This window comes from Neomonachus schauinslandi, chromosome 14, assembly GCF_002201575.2.
Source record: "Neomonachus schauinslandi chromosome 14, ASM220157v2, whole genome shotgun sequence".
In the NCBI taxonomy this organism is placed as follows: Eukaryota; Metazoa; Chordata; class Mammalia; order Carnivora; family Phocidae; genus Neomonachus; species Neomonachus schauinslandi.
In genome coordinates, this window is record NC_058416.1 from 90,986,378 (window position 1) to 91,001,598 (window position 15,221).

Below are 15,221 nucleotides of genomic sequence, written 5' to 3' on the forward strand. Positions count from 1 at the left end.
CCCGCCTGTCCCTCCCAGGCTCCCAGGGCCCTTCCCCCTGGTGGCCTTGCTGCGTCTCTGGGGCGCTGGGCCCCTGGCGGCAGCCCCGTCTCTCCCCTCAGGACCCAGTCACGCAGGGAGACCCCTGTGCTCACCCGGGATGTGTGGAAACAGGCCTCGGAGGTGGGATGGGAACATGAGGGAGAACCCCCCCCCTTGGGAGGCAGCTGCTGGCTGGGTGCTGTTGGGAGCTCAGCTTTTCCACCGGCCGACGGGGCCCTGTGGTCCCGGAGACGCAGTCGGTGCCCTGGTGCCCTGCTGGAGCCGGGTCCCCTGCTCCCACCAGCCCCAGCTTCCTCAGGGGGAGAGCAGCCATTGCCTCATGCCCTGTAGGCTCTCCTGCAAGGGTCTGGCCAGCTGGGGCTCTGGCAGGAGACTGGGGAGAGGGCATGTGCTGGGCTGCCCTGCAGAGGGACGCTGACCGCTGACCGGACCGTGGCCTCCGGAGCCGCGCTGCCCAGGCTGGGAGGGGGACACGCGGCGCTGGTGGGGGAAGCAGGCGTGTCTCCATCCGGGAGGCTCGGGAGGGTCGGATGTGAGGGACCGGAGGCCGGGGGCTGGCATGGGGTCGGGGCGGGCGCCTCTGGGCTGCCAGGCTGAGCGGGAGACGGAGGCTGTGCTGCGGGGGGCTCGTGCGCGCACGCTGTGTTGTCGGAAGCATCGTGACTCTGCACCGTGGTGGGTGGAGCCGAGGGGGAGAGGCCGGGCCCTGTGAGAAGCTGCCCAGCCCGCAGGGGAGCCAGGGGCCCAGCAGGAGCCAGAGGGCTCTTCCCAGGCCTGTCCCGGCCCATGTCCTGCAGGTGACACACACGTGTGGGGAGGCAGAGGGGGAGCCCCAAGCCGGCCCCTCGCCCGGCTCCCCTCGCCCTGCGCGTGCGGCCCCTGTGCCTGCCACAGCGGGTAGCGCAGGGGAGAGACCGTCTGCACCTTCCAAACCGGGTCACTGCGTCTTCCAGGTGGTCCCGCCTCAGCGCGCAGACCTGCACCAGGGCCCCTGATGGCTCCCCCCTCCGCTGGCAGGCGGTCAGGAAACGTCTGGGTGTGTGAGCACGTCTCCACGGCGGAGTTGCCGGTCAGACCGTGCAGTTTTAAACGTGCACAAAGGCTCACAGCCACGTGTGGGGCCTGCGCCAGCCCACCTCCTGCGGCGGGTGGAGGCTGCGGGTCAGGCCCACGTCTCCCCACCGTACGTGCCTCCCCCAGCAGCACATACATGCTTTGCAGCAGGGTTGAAGTAGCCCTGCCACCGCCTCCCACCGCCTGCCCCACGTGTAAAGCCGGGGATCACACACCTTCCAGCTCCCAGCCCTGGCACCGGCCTCAGGGACCTGGCCGTGGGCTCCCTGCCTCCCATGGCGTGGCTGCCCAGGGCAGGCGCAGCAGGGACCTGATCCTCCAGGCCCCAGTTGTGTTGGGGCTGGGCCTTCGCTCTCAGGCCCACCCCGTCCCCCTGCTGGGGTCTGCACCCCAGAGGCTGACCTCTGCTGGCCCGGGTCTGGTCAGCTGGGGCTCTGGCAGGAGACTGGGGGGAGGGCATGAGGCCTGGTGCCCCCTTCCCTCACTGTGCTGCAGACAGCTTTCCCGGCAGTGGCTGCGTCTCCTCCGGCCCCTGGTCCAGTTTTCCCAGTGACCATGGGCCGCGGGCTAGGCCCTCCTGCCCGGGGAGGGGCTCCTGTCCTGATCCCCGCCTGGCTTGCTCCTTCAGCTCCGTGGCACCTCCCCTCCCCTGCGTTAACACTTCTCTGCATGAAATTTCCCACTCTTTGCAGTGCTGTCTGTACAGAACCAGCTGAGAGCCCGGGGGTGGGTGCCCTGGGGAACAGGCCGTGACCGGTCCAGTGCTCCGCCCCCAGCTCACCCCTTTAATGAGGTCGCTGGTCTGACCTCGGCAAGTCACGGGTCGTCTTAAAGACACCGGAGCCACGTCTCTGTGCAGGGCGTGGGGATGTGGGTGGGAGAGCCCACCCGATGCAGGCCCATGGGCGTCGGTTCTGGCCCCAGCAGTGCCCCTCCACCGGCCAGGGAGCTCGTTTCTGCCTGTCCTCGGGGCTGTGGACTCGATCCCATCCCTGGAACGGGACACGCGCCTACAGCCCGGACTCCGTGCAGGGGGATGCTGGCTGTGTGTTCCCGCAGAGCTACGCCTGGTGGAGCCCAGGGACCGTCCCCGAACCCTGGAGGCCCACGGAGCGACGTGCTCCTGCTGTCCATGGGCTGAACGAAGGTGTATGGCTCAGCCGGGGTCAGAGAGCTGGTTCGGGGGTGCTGGCTCATGAGAGCCTGGATTCTGGCAGCCGGGAGACCGGACGTCGGGGAAGAGCCACGTGGGTCAGGAGCAGCGAAGGGCTGAGTGTGTGCACAGCCGGGGGCGCCCCGCTTGTCCTGCACTCTGCTCAGCCTTAGGCTCCCTTGACAACTGGCCTCCCAGCCAGTCCAGCTGACAAGAGACGGACATTGGCGTGATGCCGCTCTGCTGTCCGCCAGGCGCTCCTGCCCTCAGCTGGGTCCCCTCCGTCTCCCCTGCTCCAGCGGCAGTCTCCCAGCCCCGCTCTGCTCCCGTCCCCTCCTCCCCGGACCTTCCTGCCCCACAGGGGTGGAGGCTGTGTCCGTTCCTCGGGGTGCCTCATGGCTTTGGTTTCCAGGGACTCCCACACCTACTGACCCGAGTCCCACGTCGAAGCCCGTCCACTGAGTCACTGGGAGGGTCCTGCTTTCCTGTCTGGACCCCCTGACAGGGTGACCAGGTGGTGAGGCAGAGATGCAGGGCCGAGGGAAGGAGTGTGGCTCTCATCTGGGGCGGGGGCCATGGAGGCAGTGAGCTGGGGTGATGACCTGGCCATGGAGACCGGGCTGAAGGTGGCCCTGATGCGCTGGGGGGCAGGGAGGGGCCGGGGGGGGGGGGCCGCAGGTGGGCGCTCTGGGAATTGAGGAGGAGAGGGTACGAGGTCTGGGCTAGCAGAGGAACCAACAGCACTCGGGTGCATGGGCTCTGAGGATGGAGGAGGGACCCAGAGGACCCTCAGATCGGAGGCCTGTGAGAGCTGCCACCCACATCCCTGTCCTCTGCACTGTGGTCCCTGTTTGTTTCCGTCTCGGCTCGTCCAAGCAGGAGCTGGCGACCTTGTTTACTCACCCGTGCATTCTCTTGCTTCCCCCCTGCAGTGTGAGCATTGTGCTTGGTACACAGTGGTGCTCAGTGCATGCTTGTTGCAGATGGGAGCACGGGCCGGGGCCCAGTGCTGCTCCTACTGGCTGTGCAGTCTCCCCTTCTGCAGATGAGAATGGTGGTGCCCGCCCACAGGGCTGTGGTAGGACTCACTGCCTGCATGCAGCAGGCGCCCAGTAAGGGCTGTGACATTCTTCTGTCTCAACTATCCAGTCTTCCGGTCAGTTGGTGGTGGGCCTGGGTAGCTGTGGGTCCTAGGGTCGGGCTGGACTCCCGTTTATCAGAAGCTCCAGGCGGAGCGGGCGAGCAGAATGGAGGCGGGGGTGTCGTGCGCGGCTGGCAGGCTGCAGGGCTTGCGCGGGGAAGCTTCTGCCCGGCGCCAGGAGCCTGCCCACCTTCGCCCCTGGGGCCTCCCCAACGTCTGTGAGCGGCAGAGGCAACGTCCTGCTGTCTCTACAAGACAGGCGTGCATGTGCATGTGGATTAGGTACGTCTTCCGTGGAAGACAGTGAGGGAGCTGGGGGAGGAGGCGAGAGCTCCCCCCGCCCCCGGCATTCAGCACACACTGCTTTTGCGAGGGTTCCCAGAGCCGTGGTCGTGAGGCAGTAAGAGTTCCGTCAGAGTGAGCTCTCCATCTCCCGGGAGAAAGATCTAGGTGGCGACGGCGCGCTGTGGAGATTCACAGACCGGGGACAGGGCGTCCCAGAGGCCAAGGGGTGAAGGTGTCATGGAGCCAGGCACATGCTTGTATTTCCATGGCTATTAAATTCATTTCCACTTGGTGGGGGCTGCCGAGGTGGACCTCAGTTACTGTGAAGAGCTGAGGGTCCGTGATGTGCATAAACCCTTGAATCTGATGCCTCCCTCCTTCTCCAGGCAGAGGCCATTGTGATGGTGGTGAGACTTTCCAATTATCTATGATAGCAAAGAAAGAGGACATTCTTGGTTTAATATTAGTGTTTCGTGTGTGGTTTTATTCCCCAAAACATCTCTTTAAGAGCACTTCACCGTCTCTGGAGGCGGGCGCTGCGTCTCCTCTCCTCTCCCAGAGGATGCGAGAAGTGCCGAGGTAAACATCACTGGATGTGTGGGTTTTACCTGCAGGATTTCTCACAAGACTTGCATTGCTCGTGTTCCCCTGAAGTCGTTAGAGGGAGAGAGAATGCGGCTCTCCCTCACTGTTTCTAACACCGGAGACACCAGTCCAGGGAGCCCTGCTCACAACATGTTGCGGGAGCCAGAGTCTCAGGCCACACGGCGTGGGCGGCGTGAGGAGGTGGCGCCAGGACCACATTCGTGTCCACCTTCCCGGGCTGTCTGATGAATCCGAGTGCCGCCGGCCAGCCCATCTGCACAGGGGGTAGCTGGGGGCCCAGATCCTGGGATGTGGCCGAGCATGTTGCTGTAGGAACACAGGGCCCCCTTGCATTCCTCCTGTTTAGGGAAGTCGTGGGCAAACAGGAGGTGACGAATGGGGGCTCGCCCCTCCTGCATCTAGGGCTGCAGGCTCCAGGCTGCTCCTTCCCCGCCTCCATTCGCTCAAGGCTCTGAAGTGTTTTGTAGCCCCTGGGGAGTGAGTTGACCAGCGGTGACTCACAGATCTGGAAGAAGTAAAGCCCATTAAGTTGTCCATCCTCAGGCGCAGTCCCGCTGGCTCCCAAATTGCCCTGCGCGATCCACTTACCGTCCCCAGTCTGTGGAGTTCGAGCCTCCGGACGCTCTCAAACATCCTGAGCTGCCTCCTTTTGTTCCTGATTACATCCTGATGAGCGGGCCAGGGGGCGGCCTAGCCAAGGCAAAGGCCCCAGGGTGTCGAGGCCGAGGTTCGAGGGACCTTGATGTCTGGTGTCTGGGGCGGGATGCGGACATCAGCGATGGGCAGGGGCTCTGAGGCACACACCGCCGGAAGCCTCAGCAGGAAGCACAGCAGCGACCTCTGCAGGGCCGGGCGTGGGGAAGCGGGTCTCCTAGGCACGTGGCTCACAGAGCACGGAGTGTCAAGGAGCCCAGGGTCAAGTGAGTGTGATCTGAGGCTCCAGCTCCCAGAGCTGAACGAGCCACCACTTGGGGTGGTGTTGCTAGGTGAGCTGTGGCTTGTATCACCGTCCTTCGTGGCTGTGCATCTGATTCGTTTACCAGGTTCCTTTCTGAGCTAGTGGATGTCAGGGATGAGAGCCGACTCTACACGAGCTCTCAGACGGCTCAGCTCGTGTCCCTGGCTCGGCTCTACACACTTGAGACCTGTACATCCAGGGAATTCTCAGGGAGGAGTCGGCCCCTCTCCCAGGTCTTCAACTGCCCTCCTATGGCTCCTGGGTCCGGGTCTAAATCCACCCCGGATGCTGCAGGCTAGACTAGGAGGCACGGCTGGGCGGCAGGAGTGGGGACGGGTTGGGAGGGCAGGAGTTGGGCATCAGCAGGATGGAAGCCGGAGGGGTGGAGGAATCTGAGCGTGGCCCTTCGGGTGGAGCGTTCCAGCGTAAATCCAAGGGCTGACCCAAGGGACCGGACCTCGTCGGTGGTGGTAACAGGGCATCTGGGGGGAGAGGCAGGACCTGCTGATCCCCACCACGTGCACGCCGGGACAGCGGCTCCCTGGGAGTCAGCTGTGCGCCAGCCCTAGGACCCTCTCCAGTGGGAGCCCAGTCACCTCCAGCCTCCGGGATCTGGACCAGTGCAGACGCGTCTGCTCTGCTTCCCACACAGCTCACACGTGAACACCAGATGGCGCTCTCGTCCATCACGTACATCGGCTGCTCTGTGTCCCTGGTCTGCCTGGTGCTCACGCTGGTCACCTTCGCCATGCTGTCGTGAGTCATCCTCTGCTCTCTCCCGTGTCTGTGTCCGGGGAGGTCTGGTGCTCTCCGGGAAATGTCAGTGCAAGCCTGCCCCACTTGGGTTTCCCGCCCAGTATGTGTCCTTGGGGGGTGGCAAAGGCCTGGCCTCCTTGAGAACCTGCACGTGGTGCATTCCAGCTGGACAGCTGCTCCAAAGTCACCTTTCATCTTGAGATCTGGGGTGCAGGGAGGGGCTGGGGTGCTAGAGAAGAGAGAGGAGGGAGGCAGGAGGGCACCCTGCTTTAGTCAAGCTGGAAAATTCTGGAAGGGTCACCAACCCACAGGTTTTCTGGCCCTTGGGCGGGCGAGAGCCAGAACGGAGGACCCCCTACCTGAAGATGACAAAGTCACAGCCCTGTAGGGGGGTTCCCTGGTGTCAGCTGGAGAGGTAGGAAGGCTCTTTCCCAGAGCTCAAGGGAGCCTGTGCATCCCCAGGGGAGGGTGGCAGCTGAGTCCCTCTGTGGCCCTTTCTGAACTGGGATGGAAAACTGAAGTCTGTGTGGACAGATGACTGTAAGGACACACTGGCTGCTGCTCAGGGCTGTTGGCCTCACACCGGACGGGGCCCCCTCCCTCTGGGGGTGCTTGGGAGCTTGTCTCCCCTCCCCATTCTGTGCAGGGGAGGTGAGGCTCCGGGGGTTCCTCCTGGAGCCCAGCACCCCTCCTCACCTGCTCTGGTTCCCTGAGGACACCCGGCACCTGGCCTGGCTGTGACTGTGGGCTCCCAGGGTCGGGGGCTGCAGCACAATCCGCAGGGAGAGGCCCTCCGCTCCCCCAGAATTCCAGGGACTGTGGGGGGCAGGGGTGGCAGCAGCCGAGCCTGGCAGGAGGAGCCCGCACTAGCGTTGAGCTGAGACATTCGTTCTTTGGCTCCCCCGTCCCCCAGCTTTGCTCAGGAAGCCCGCCACCACCAGGCGGACTGCTCTGAGGACAGGACCCAGAGGGGGCGGCGGGGGCAGGGGGGCGGCTGGAGCAAGTGCCCGGAAGCAGAGCACACACTTCGCCAGTGGAAGTCCTCTCCCAGGGAGGCACGGCTGGTGTGAAGGCCGCAGCCTGGAGAGGACTGGGGTGCTTGTGAGCCAGAATGGGGCATCGTGAGCCGGAGCAGGAACAGGCTGAGTCCAAGCAGGGCCCGGAAGAGGGAAGCAGCAGGCAGGCTGTACGGGAGCTGGTTCCTTTCCGAGAGCAGTAGGGAGCCATTGAGTCCGAGACAGCATCTGGGCGGGCCTTTACAGAGCCCAGAGTGGTAGGGAGCAGCAGTGGTAGCCCTGGGCCCGGGCCTCACCCCTGCCTCCCCACCCTCAGTTCCGTCAGCACCATCCGGAACCAGCGCTGCCACATCCACGCCAACCTGTCCTTCGCCATCCTAGTGGCCCAGATCCTGCTGCTGGTCAGCTTCAGCTTCAAGCCTGGCACAGTGAGTAGGCCCTCTCTGTCCCTCTCCTTCCTCCCTCTGAGGTCACCGGGGCTGGCACCCTCTGCTAGTTTCTTCAACTCAGAATTCAGGCCACATGCCCCAGATAGTCGGGCAGGGGCTTGTCCAGGAGAGGCACAGAAGAAAGCCTGTCCGAGCTGGGTTCTCTGCCCACCGTCCGCTCGGTAGCAGAGACGCTGGCTCTCCTGCTCTGTGTCAGCTCACCGTCCAGCCCTGGTCGGGTGCCCGGCATGGCGCGGAGAGCTGACACAGAGCGGCCCTCGGGTCCTGGAGACAGGCCCTCCGGGGCGGTGCCCTAGCCTCTTGCTTCTAGATGTGGGAGTGGGTGACAGACGACTCTGGTAAGGGTCGGCCCCCTGCAGTCTTGCCTTTCACTGCTGCACTGACCACAAACCCCCGGCCACCTCTGCTTGCTGCTGGCAAGAGGAATGTGAAGACCCAGGCCCACCTTTTCCCTGCCCTTTGTACTAGGGATCTAGGAAGTCTTAGAACCCCAGAAGGTTAAGAGCTAAAACAAATGACCCAGGCTTGGGGTGGGAAGGAGAAGCAGACTCCTGCTTGCTCCCACCGGGAGAGAAGGAGAAGCGGGTTCTGGGGAACAGAGCAGTACAGGTCGGTAGTTTTAAAACTCACACAGGATCGGCTCACGCAGAGTGAGCGCTTTATCCTACAATAGTGAGGGTCAGCAGAACTTCCTGTCCTCTCTGCCGCAGGCTCCTCAGCCCCCACCTGCCTGTTCTGGGGCTGCTGCCGAAGGAGAGATCCACCCTCCTGGGCTGCAGGATCCTCCCTCGCAGGTTTAGGGGCGCGGAGGGGCATCTAAAAGCCCCGCATGGGCCGTGGAGGGACGAGGCATGCGCCAGCCTCATGCTCTGGATGCGTCAGCCCTCCGGGTTTTCTTACAACACAGATTTGGGTGTGTAGCTCTGGGCGGGGCCTGGAATTCCGAATTTCCATCAGGCATTCGGGTGATGTGGCTGCTGTCTATACAGGTTTCCTAGCCCCCACCCCCAGCCCCTGGAGGGATGAGGCCCCACCTCGGGAAGGCCGTGGGAGGGGAAGCAGATCTGCAGAGGCTCCGGGCTCCCATCACCCTGGCGGGGACCTCGGGGTCCCGCGTGTCTGAAGCCCAGGGCAGGGCTCCGAGCACTCCTGCTCGAGGAAGGTGCCTGTGGGATGAGCCCCGCGGAGGACGGAGAGTGACCTTGGGGTCCAGTCCCAGAGCGGCTGGTGGGCGGGGACACCCCCGGGAAGGGGCCGCAGCGAGGAGCGCTGCGCATGTGACACCTGCCTCCAATGCGCACGTGGGGCAGATTAGGGACCTAATCTGCCACGCCTGGGAAACGAGGTGCCGGGGACCCGATGCTGTCCGGAGAATGAGCTGATATCTCGGGGAGTCTGGGACAGCAGAGCGTGGGGTGCCCGACAAAAATCGCGCAGTCCCTGGGCTTCTGTCTTTAATTCTTTTATTTTTCCCTCCTTTCTATTATTTTAAGTTTTGAAGGTGGCATTTAAACGTATTATTATTTTTCCTCCCTCCCATCATTCCACCCCCTTCCTGACCCCATGTGGACATGGGTACCGGGTCGCCAGACGGGGCGCGCAGGTCCGGCTTAGGGACCTGCTCGCAGCTGCTGGGCCCACGTGTCTGCAAAGCGCCAGGCTTCCGGGCTCGCTCCCTGACGGCTCCGCCCATTCCCCCAGAGCCCACCCCATTGGGCTGGTCTGCTCACGTGCCCAGCCCGAGCCAACCTTGCTTCAGAGGACCTGAGCCTTTATGCTGATTGGCCGGGCCTGATTCCCTGCGCTCTCCTGAACCAATCACTGTGCCGGAACCGCCGGGACTAGAAAGGGAGCCAGGGCCCCGCCCCTCCTCTCAGCGGGAGGGGGGGATGAGGGCATGTGACCAGAGATGCCTGGAACCGCCCACTGCTCACACCCAGAGAGATGTCCCCTCTGTGTCTTTGACCCTAGGTCCCCTGCCGGGTGATGGCCATGCTCCTGCACTACTTCTTCCTGAGCGCCTTTGCGTGGATGCTGGTGGAAGGGTTGCATCTCTACAGCATGGTGATCAAGGTCTTCGGCTCAGAGAACAGCAAGCACCGCTACTACTATGGGATAGGATGGGGTAGGTGGGGATGGGATGGGGCAGGTGGGGATGGGATGGACAGGGGAGGATGGGGGATAGGATGGAGCAGGTGGGGATGGGAGGGGGCAGCTGGGGATGGGAGAGGGCAGGTGGGGATGGGATGGGGCAGGTGGGGATGGGATAGCAGGTGAGGATGGGGGATAGGATGGAGCAGGTGGGGAGGGGAGGGGGCAGGTGAGGATGGGGTGGGGCAGGTGGGGATGGGATGGGCAGGTGAGGATAGGGGGGATAGGACGGGGCAGGTGAGGGTGGGGAGATAGGATGGGGATGAGATGGGGCCAGTGGGGATACGACAGGGCAGGTGAGGGTGGGGGGGATAGGATGGGGCAGGTGGGAGTAGGTTGGATGTGATTTCACCTTCATATGACATGCCTCCAAGTGGCCAGATGCTCTTAGGCTTGAACTTCTCTATGCTGTGTTCCAAAACAAATCAGTTCCCATGGAGAGTGCTTTGGAGGTGTCTGAGCTAATGGTCTGTTTCCCCCATACCTGGGAAGAGTCCCTGAGGCGCTGCTCTGGAGCTGGGGCGGGGACCGCGGCTCATTTCTCTTGGACCGCACCCCAGCGTTAGAGCACGGCCCTGGCGGGGTGGGCAGCCTCCGAGGTCAGCTTGCCTCTTCCAGCGTGGAGCTTCTGCCCTGTGAGTGCTCTTAGGGGAGGGCAGTCGGGGCCCTGTGTTCTCCGCAAGTCACGGCAGGGACAGGTCCTGCACACTATGGGTTGCGGCTGGATGGAGGAAGGGAGCTCTGATCTCTGTTGCTCTTACCTGGGATAGAGCTTCTGCAAGGAGAAATGCAGGCGGCCCACCCCCATGAGATAGTGTAGCTCTGAGGGACCCAGTGGGGGAGGCCTGTCTCCTTGGGGTGGAGCAAGTCATGGCTCGAGTCGAGTGTCATGGATCCTCTGTTCTTACCAAGACTTAGTAGGTTTTCTTAAGTTAGTCTTTCTTAATTTGTTGTATGGTCTTACGAAAATGTACAGAGACTTTCAATGGTTGGGAGTTTTTTTAGACTAATTTTATCAGTCAGGTTTGTCTCACTGAGGAGTGGGTCTGCGGAGCCGCTCATGGCTTCATTCTGGAAGCCCCCTCCCCACTGACTTGACTCCGTGAATTTCCTTCTTGCCCACCCCATCCCGAGTGCCTCCTTCCTGCCAGTCTGTGCAGAGTGTCACTGACCCCTGCCATGCTTGCATTTTCGAGAAAGTGTTTATCCAGCATTAGCGAACTGCTGCTTGTTCCTGGGTTTCTTCAGATGGGTTTAACTTTCACAGCCCTCGTGCAGGGAGCAGATAAACATGTTTATTTTGTGCTCTGAGCTGCTTGATGTAATGTGTTTGAGGTGAGGGAGGTACATTCTGCACCCTCCTGGCTTTCTGCAGCCCCCCCCCCCCACTGCTGGGGCCATGCAGGGAGCTGCCTGCGGCGGCCATGATGTCCCACATCCAGCCTGTGAGCACCCCTGGAGCCTGAGCCCCCTGGGCTCTTATTTGGTCGGCAGTATTGGAGGAAAAAAAAAAGAGTTGTTTTTACCAATATTTAAACATTTTGAGATTTTGTAGAAATTATGGAGATCTTTTGAAAAGTGAGGCGATCTGGGAACCCCAAGTTTACAATCCTATTTGACAGCATGTCTGGGACGGTGTAGTTTCTCACACCAGCCTAGTCCCTGCAGGTGTGTGAGGGTGCAGCCCCTGATGCTGCTCTCTGCAGAGGGAGCCCTGGGCGGGACTGGCAGCCTGCTGCCATCTGCACGTCAGCTTCCCCCTGGGGGATGTCTTCAGGGCTCCGGAAGTGGCTCTCTCGTTCTGACTGGGGTAGGGTTCGCTCTGGGTCTAAACAGACAGTCTGCACACAGCTGGGCCCTCTCAACCTTCAGTTTCTAATGCAGAAGAGCTGGAGGCTGAGCCAGGGTGTGGGGAGACCATGCTGCAGGGAGCCCCCCTTGCACAGAGGCCTCTTCCCGCAGAGTCCTCCATGGCCTTGAGACCTGTGGGACTGTTTTGATGCTGAGTTGGGGGTTGGAGGTGTTCAAATCAAGAACGTAACTTGAGGTTTTGTTAGATGTCAGGCCCTAGGTCAGACCTGTAAGGTGAGTGAACCGTGATCTCTGTCCCCGAAGCGTCCCCGTGGGAGGAGGAGAGGAGATTGTGAGGAATGTTTGAGTTTGCACATCCCCACTGTGGATGTGCGTGTCCAGTGACCAACTCAGAAGTGAGAGAAACGTAACTGCTTTCTTTTCCTGTTACAACTTTCTCTGGTGAGCTCCCATTCATCTGGGGCACGCACCGAATCGGGGTTCACTGCAGCCGCCTTTCCCCGGGCTGCTCGGAGCTCCAGGGAGCCGGGGCAGTGCCAAGCACGGGGGCGCTGGTCTGGGCCGCCCAGTGCTGCGGGAACAAGCAGCACCCAGCTCTGCTTGCTGTAAAGCCGCACGCCTTCACTTCCCATTTCCGCTCCGTGTCCCCCGTGGCCGTGGTGGTGGGCGGGGCTGTGCTCGTGGCAGTCCCACGTGGAGGGGTTGCCGCCTGGAACTGTTGCTGGTTGCTGGGGGGAGAGGAGAGGACGTGGAAGGGCCTCACACTGGGAATTAAATACTCTGCCTGTAAAGGCACGTGTCCCTTCTGTCCACGACCCATGGCCCAGAACGAGCCTGGTGGCCCCAGCAGCCTCTGGCCAACAAGCCTCCCCCATGCCCAAAGAAGCATCCGGAAGCCTGTGGCAGAAGGAGGGCAGGCCACTTGTCTCCGGCCTCCTTCTCTGTGAGGCCACCGCCCCCGTGTCAGGTCTCCTGGTGTCCGCTCCCTGGGCTCTTTGCTCCGTCCTGGCCGGGCTCCCACGGCCCCTCCCCGGGCCAGAGAAGCACCACCACATTCCAAAGAGAGCGCGTCTTCCGCTCTACAAAGTATGTGTCCATGTGACAGGGCCAGACGGACCCTGAACTGTCTGCAGAAGCCCGGAGTTGGTTAATGACAGTGCAGATGATTATAGGGACTGCCCTGATGCGTGGAGCGCCTCGTCCTTCACACACGTGGCCACAACACAGGGGATCCTCACACAGATGGGGAGCAGGGTGCTCTTACCTCCATTTCCGCAGGGAGACCATGGAGGCTGAGAGATGGTCAGGCGCTTCCTCGAGGCCACACAGCAGGTCAGGTGGCTCTGGGAACGGACCCAGGTGTCCCGTGGCCCCAGAGCCCAGGTTTTCCTACTGGCTGTTTTCCTGCATCCTCATCCTCCCACCTCTGAAATATTTCTTAAGAACACACACGCTGGGGTGCCTGGGTGGCTCAGTCAGTTAAGCATCTGACTCTTGGTTTTAGCTCAGGTCGTGATCTCAGGGTCTGGGATGGAGCCCCACATCGGGTTCTCTCCCCCTGCCCCTCCCCCCCACTCCAGGCACACACACCCAAATAAATAAATCTTAAAAAAAAAAAAAGTACATACACAGCCACATGCTGGGCTCCTGCCACTTGCCTCAGAGACCACAGACAGTGGGGCCGCCCTCTGCTCAGGCAGATGCTTCTGTCGCTGCCCCATGGGGTGGCCTGGGCACCGGGAGGCAGACACGGGAAGAAATGACAAGGGAGCCCCCAGCACTGCGTTTGGGATCAGATGAGCTGTGAATGCAGAACAAGAACCTCTGACTCCTTCGTTTTACTTCAGGCAGCGAAGAGATGCCAGCCACCGGCACAGGCCAGGACTGGGGCAGGAGGGTGTAGGCCTTGACCACCAAGTTTGAAACCCATCTCCCCCGGCACCTCCGGTCCTTGCCACACCTTCCAGAACCCACCAGGAGGGGGCCCTTTTGCCTGCCTGCTGTGCTGTGGATCCAGAGGAAGGATGGCCCTCGGCCTGCGCTTCCTCAGTGAAACTGGGGGGCCTCGGTGGCATTGTTGGGGTGCTGGGGGGCTGATGGTGCCCAGGGCTTGATGCCTCCCCCGACCTCTCACCATCTCAGGCGCCATGTGATCCTCCCACAAATGGGCCAGGCAGTGAGGATGCCCTGTGACATTTGTGGACACGGCGGCCCCCAGGGAGTGGGCCGCTGGGCTGGAGTCAGGTCCCAGTGAGCCGGCTCATCTGTGGCTCTGGGTCTGTCCAGGCAGGAGCCCAGCACGTGCAGCACCAGGGAGAAGTCTGCCTTCTCTTAGGTCGTGCTCCCCTGTGGGACACTCGTGTGACAGAGGGCCACTGTGAGGGGCCCCCGGCCTGGCCACCTCTCCCCAGAGGCCGGGGGGTCTCCTCTGCGGAGGCCTGGACGTTCTGTGATGTATTTGAACTATTTAGACACGGAAGCAGTGGATCAGAGATAGGACAGCTCTCCAGGAAACTCCTGTTCAAGACTGTTCAGACTGAAGCCAGAAAGGCCTGGAGCCGCTGCTGGGAGGCGCCCAGGCAGAGCCCCGAGCAGGCTCTGGTCTGTTTTCTCTGCGGCCGCAGGCTCAGTGCAGGCTGGGGGGCACTCATGCATGGTCACCAGCCCAGCCTCCGCTCTGGGAACAAGCAGAACGCAGCCTCCTCGTCAGGAGCCCTTTCTCTCTCGTACCCTCGAGGAGCCAGCCAGCAGGTGGAGGGATCCCCGGGCCCCCCTCTTTCGGGGCAGGGGAGCAGGGGAGAGGCCGCTGCGGGGCGAGCGGGTTGGACGGAGGCCCCCAGGACATGCTGCTGTCCCGGCAGCCAGATGGGTCATTTTCAGAAACAGGCGTGGATTTGTAAGGGATAGGATTCTGAGTTCCGTGCGTGGTGCGCGTGTGGGTGCATGTGAGTGCGTGTGCGTGAGGGTGAGTCAGCCCTCCGTCTAGACTGAGGCTCCTGGAGGCCGGCTGCTTGCGCCTCAGCACTTCCTGCTCGCAGTTCACACACACCAGGCGCAGAGGAATGAATGACTGAGGAATGAGGGCGCTCGAAGCAAGCGGCCATGATTTCCTGCTCTCTTTCTCCGCAGGTTTTCCTCTCCTGATCTGTATCATTTCAGTGTCATCTGCCATGGACAGTTACGGCACAAATAAAAAGTAAGTGAATGGACACGTTCTTGTGTTTGGCAGGAGGGAAAAGACCACTGTGAGTCTCCCCTCCCCAGCAGCTGCCCTGTCGTCCCATGTTCTTCTGGGGGCACCATCTGTCTGTACGGGGCTGCCCCCCCACCCAGGCCAGGCAGTAAGGAGGCCAGAGAGAGCAAGAAAGCCCCAACTGTGCTCTAGGCATTCTCCGCCCCCCCAACAGAGGTTCAGGGGGCTCCCCGTTTCCCGAGAGGACAGGATGGTTGGATCCTCCTGGATGTCGAATTCTGCAGGAAAATGTGGGGATGCACAGCTTTTTGTGTGCAGTCGCCCCCCTTTGGGAGCCCGGGTTGGCCGTGCACCTTGCAGAGGGGCCACTGAGACTCGCTGTGGGTTTCCCAGAAATGCCGCCTCCTCAGTGGGTGCCGTGCCCTGTCCTGGTCCTGGAGCTGTCAGGGGAGGAAGGGGGGCAGAGAGGCACGAGGACTGTTCACCCCAAGAATGAGAGGCAGGAAATCATCGTGGATAGGATGCAGAGATATCTGTTGGGGTTCAGTGTTATTCTGGCTGCTCAGATGGGCCCCGTAGTGGAAG

General features: G+C 62.0%; 1 protein-coding gene across 1 annotated transcript in view; it reads left to right on the top strand.

Annotated features, from left to right (window-relative positions):
* ADGRD1 (adhesion G protein-coupled receptor D1) overlaps positions 1 to 15,221 on the top strand; it is a 124,073-nt gene that overhangs the window by 94,972 nt on the left and 13,880 nt on the right. The window contains exons 17-20 of the mRNA XM_021698578.1: positions 5,912 to 6,015; positions 7,348 to 7,459; positions 9,452 to 9,605; positions 14,573 to 14,639. Coding sequence (XP_021554253.1) covers positions 5,912 to 6,015; positions 7,348 to 7,459; positions 9,452 to 9,605; positions 14,573 to 14,639 — 437 coding nt within the window. The remainder of the gene's footprint in view (positions 1 to 5,911; positions 6,016 to 7,347; positions 7,460 to 9,451; positions 9,606 to 14,572; positions 14,640 to 15,221) is intronic.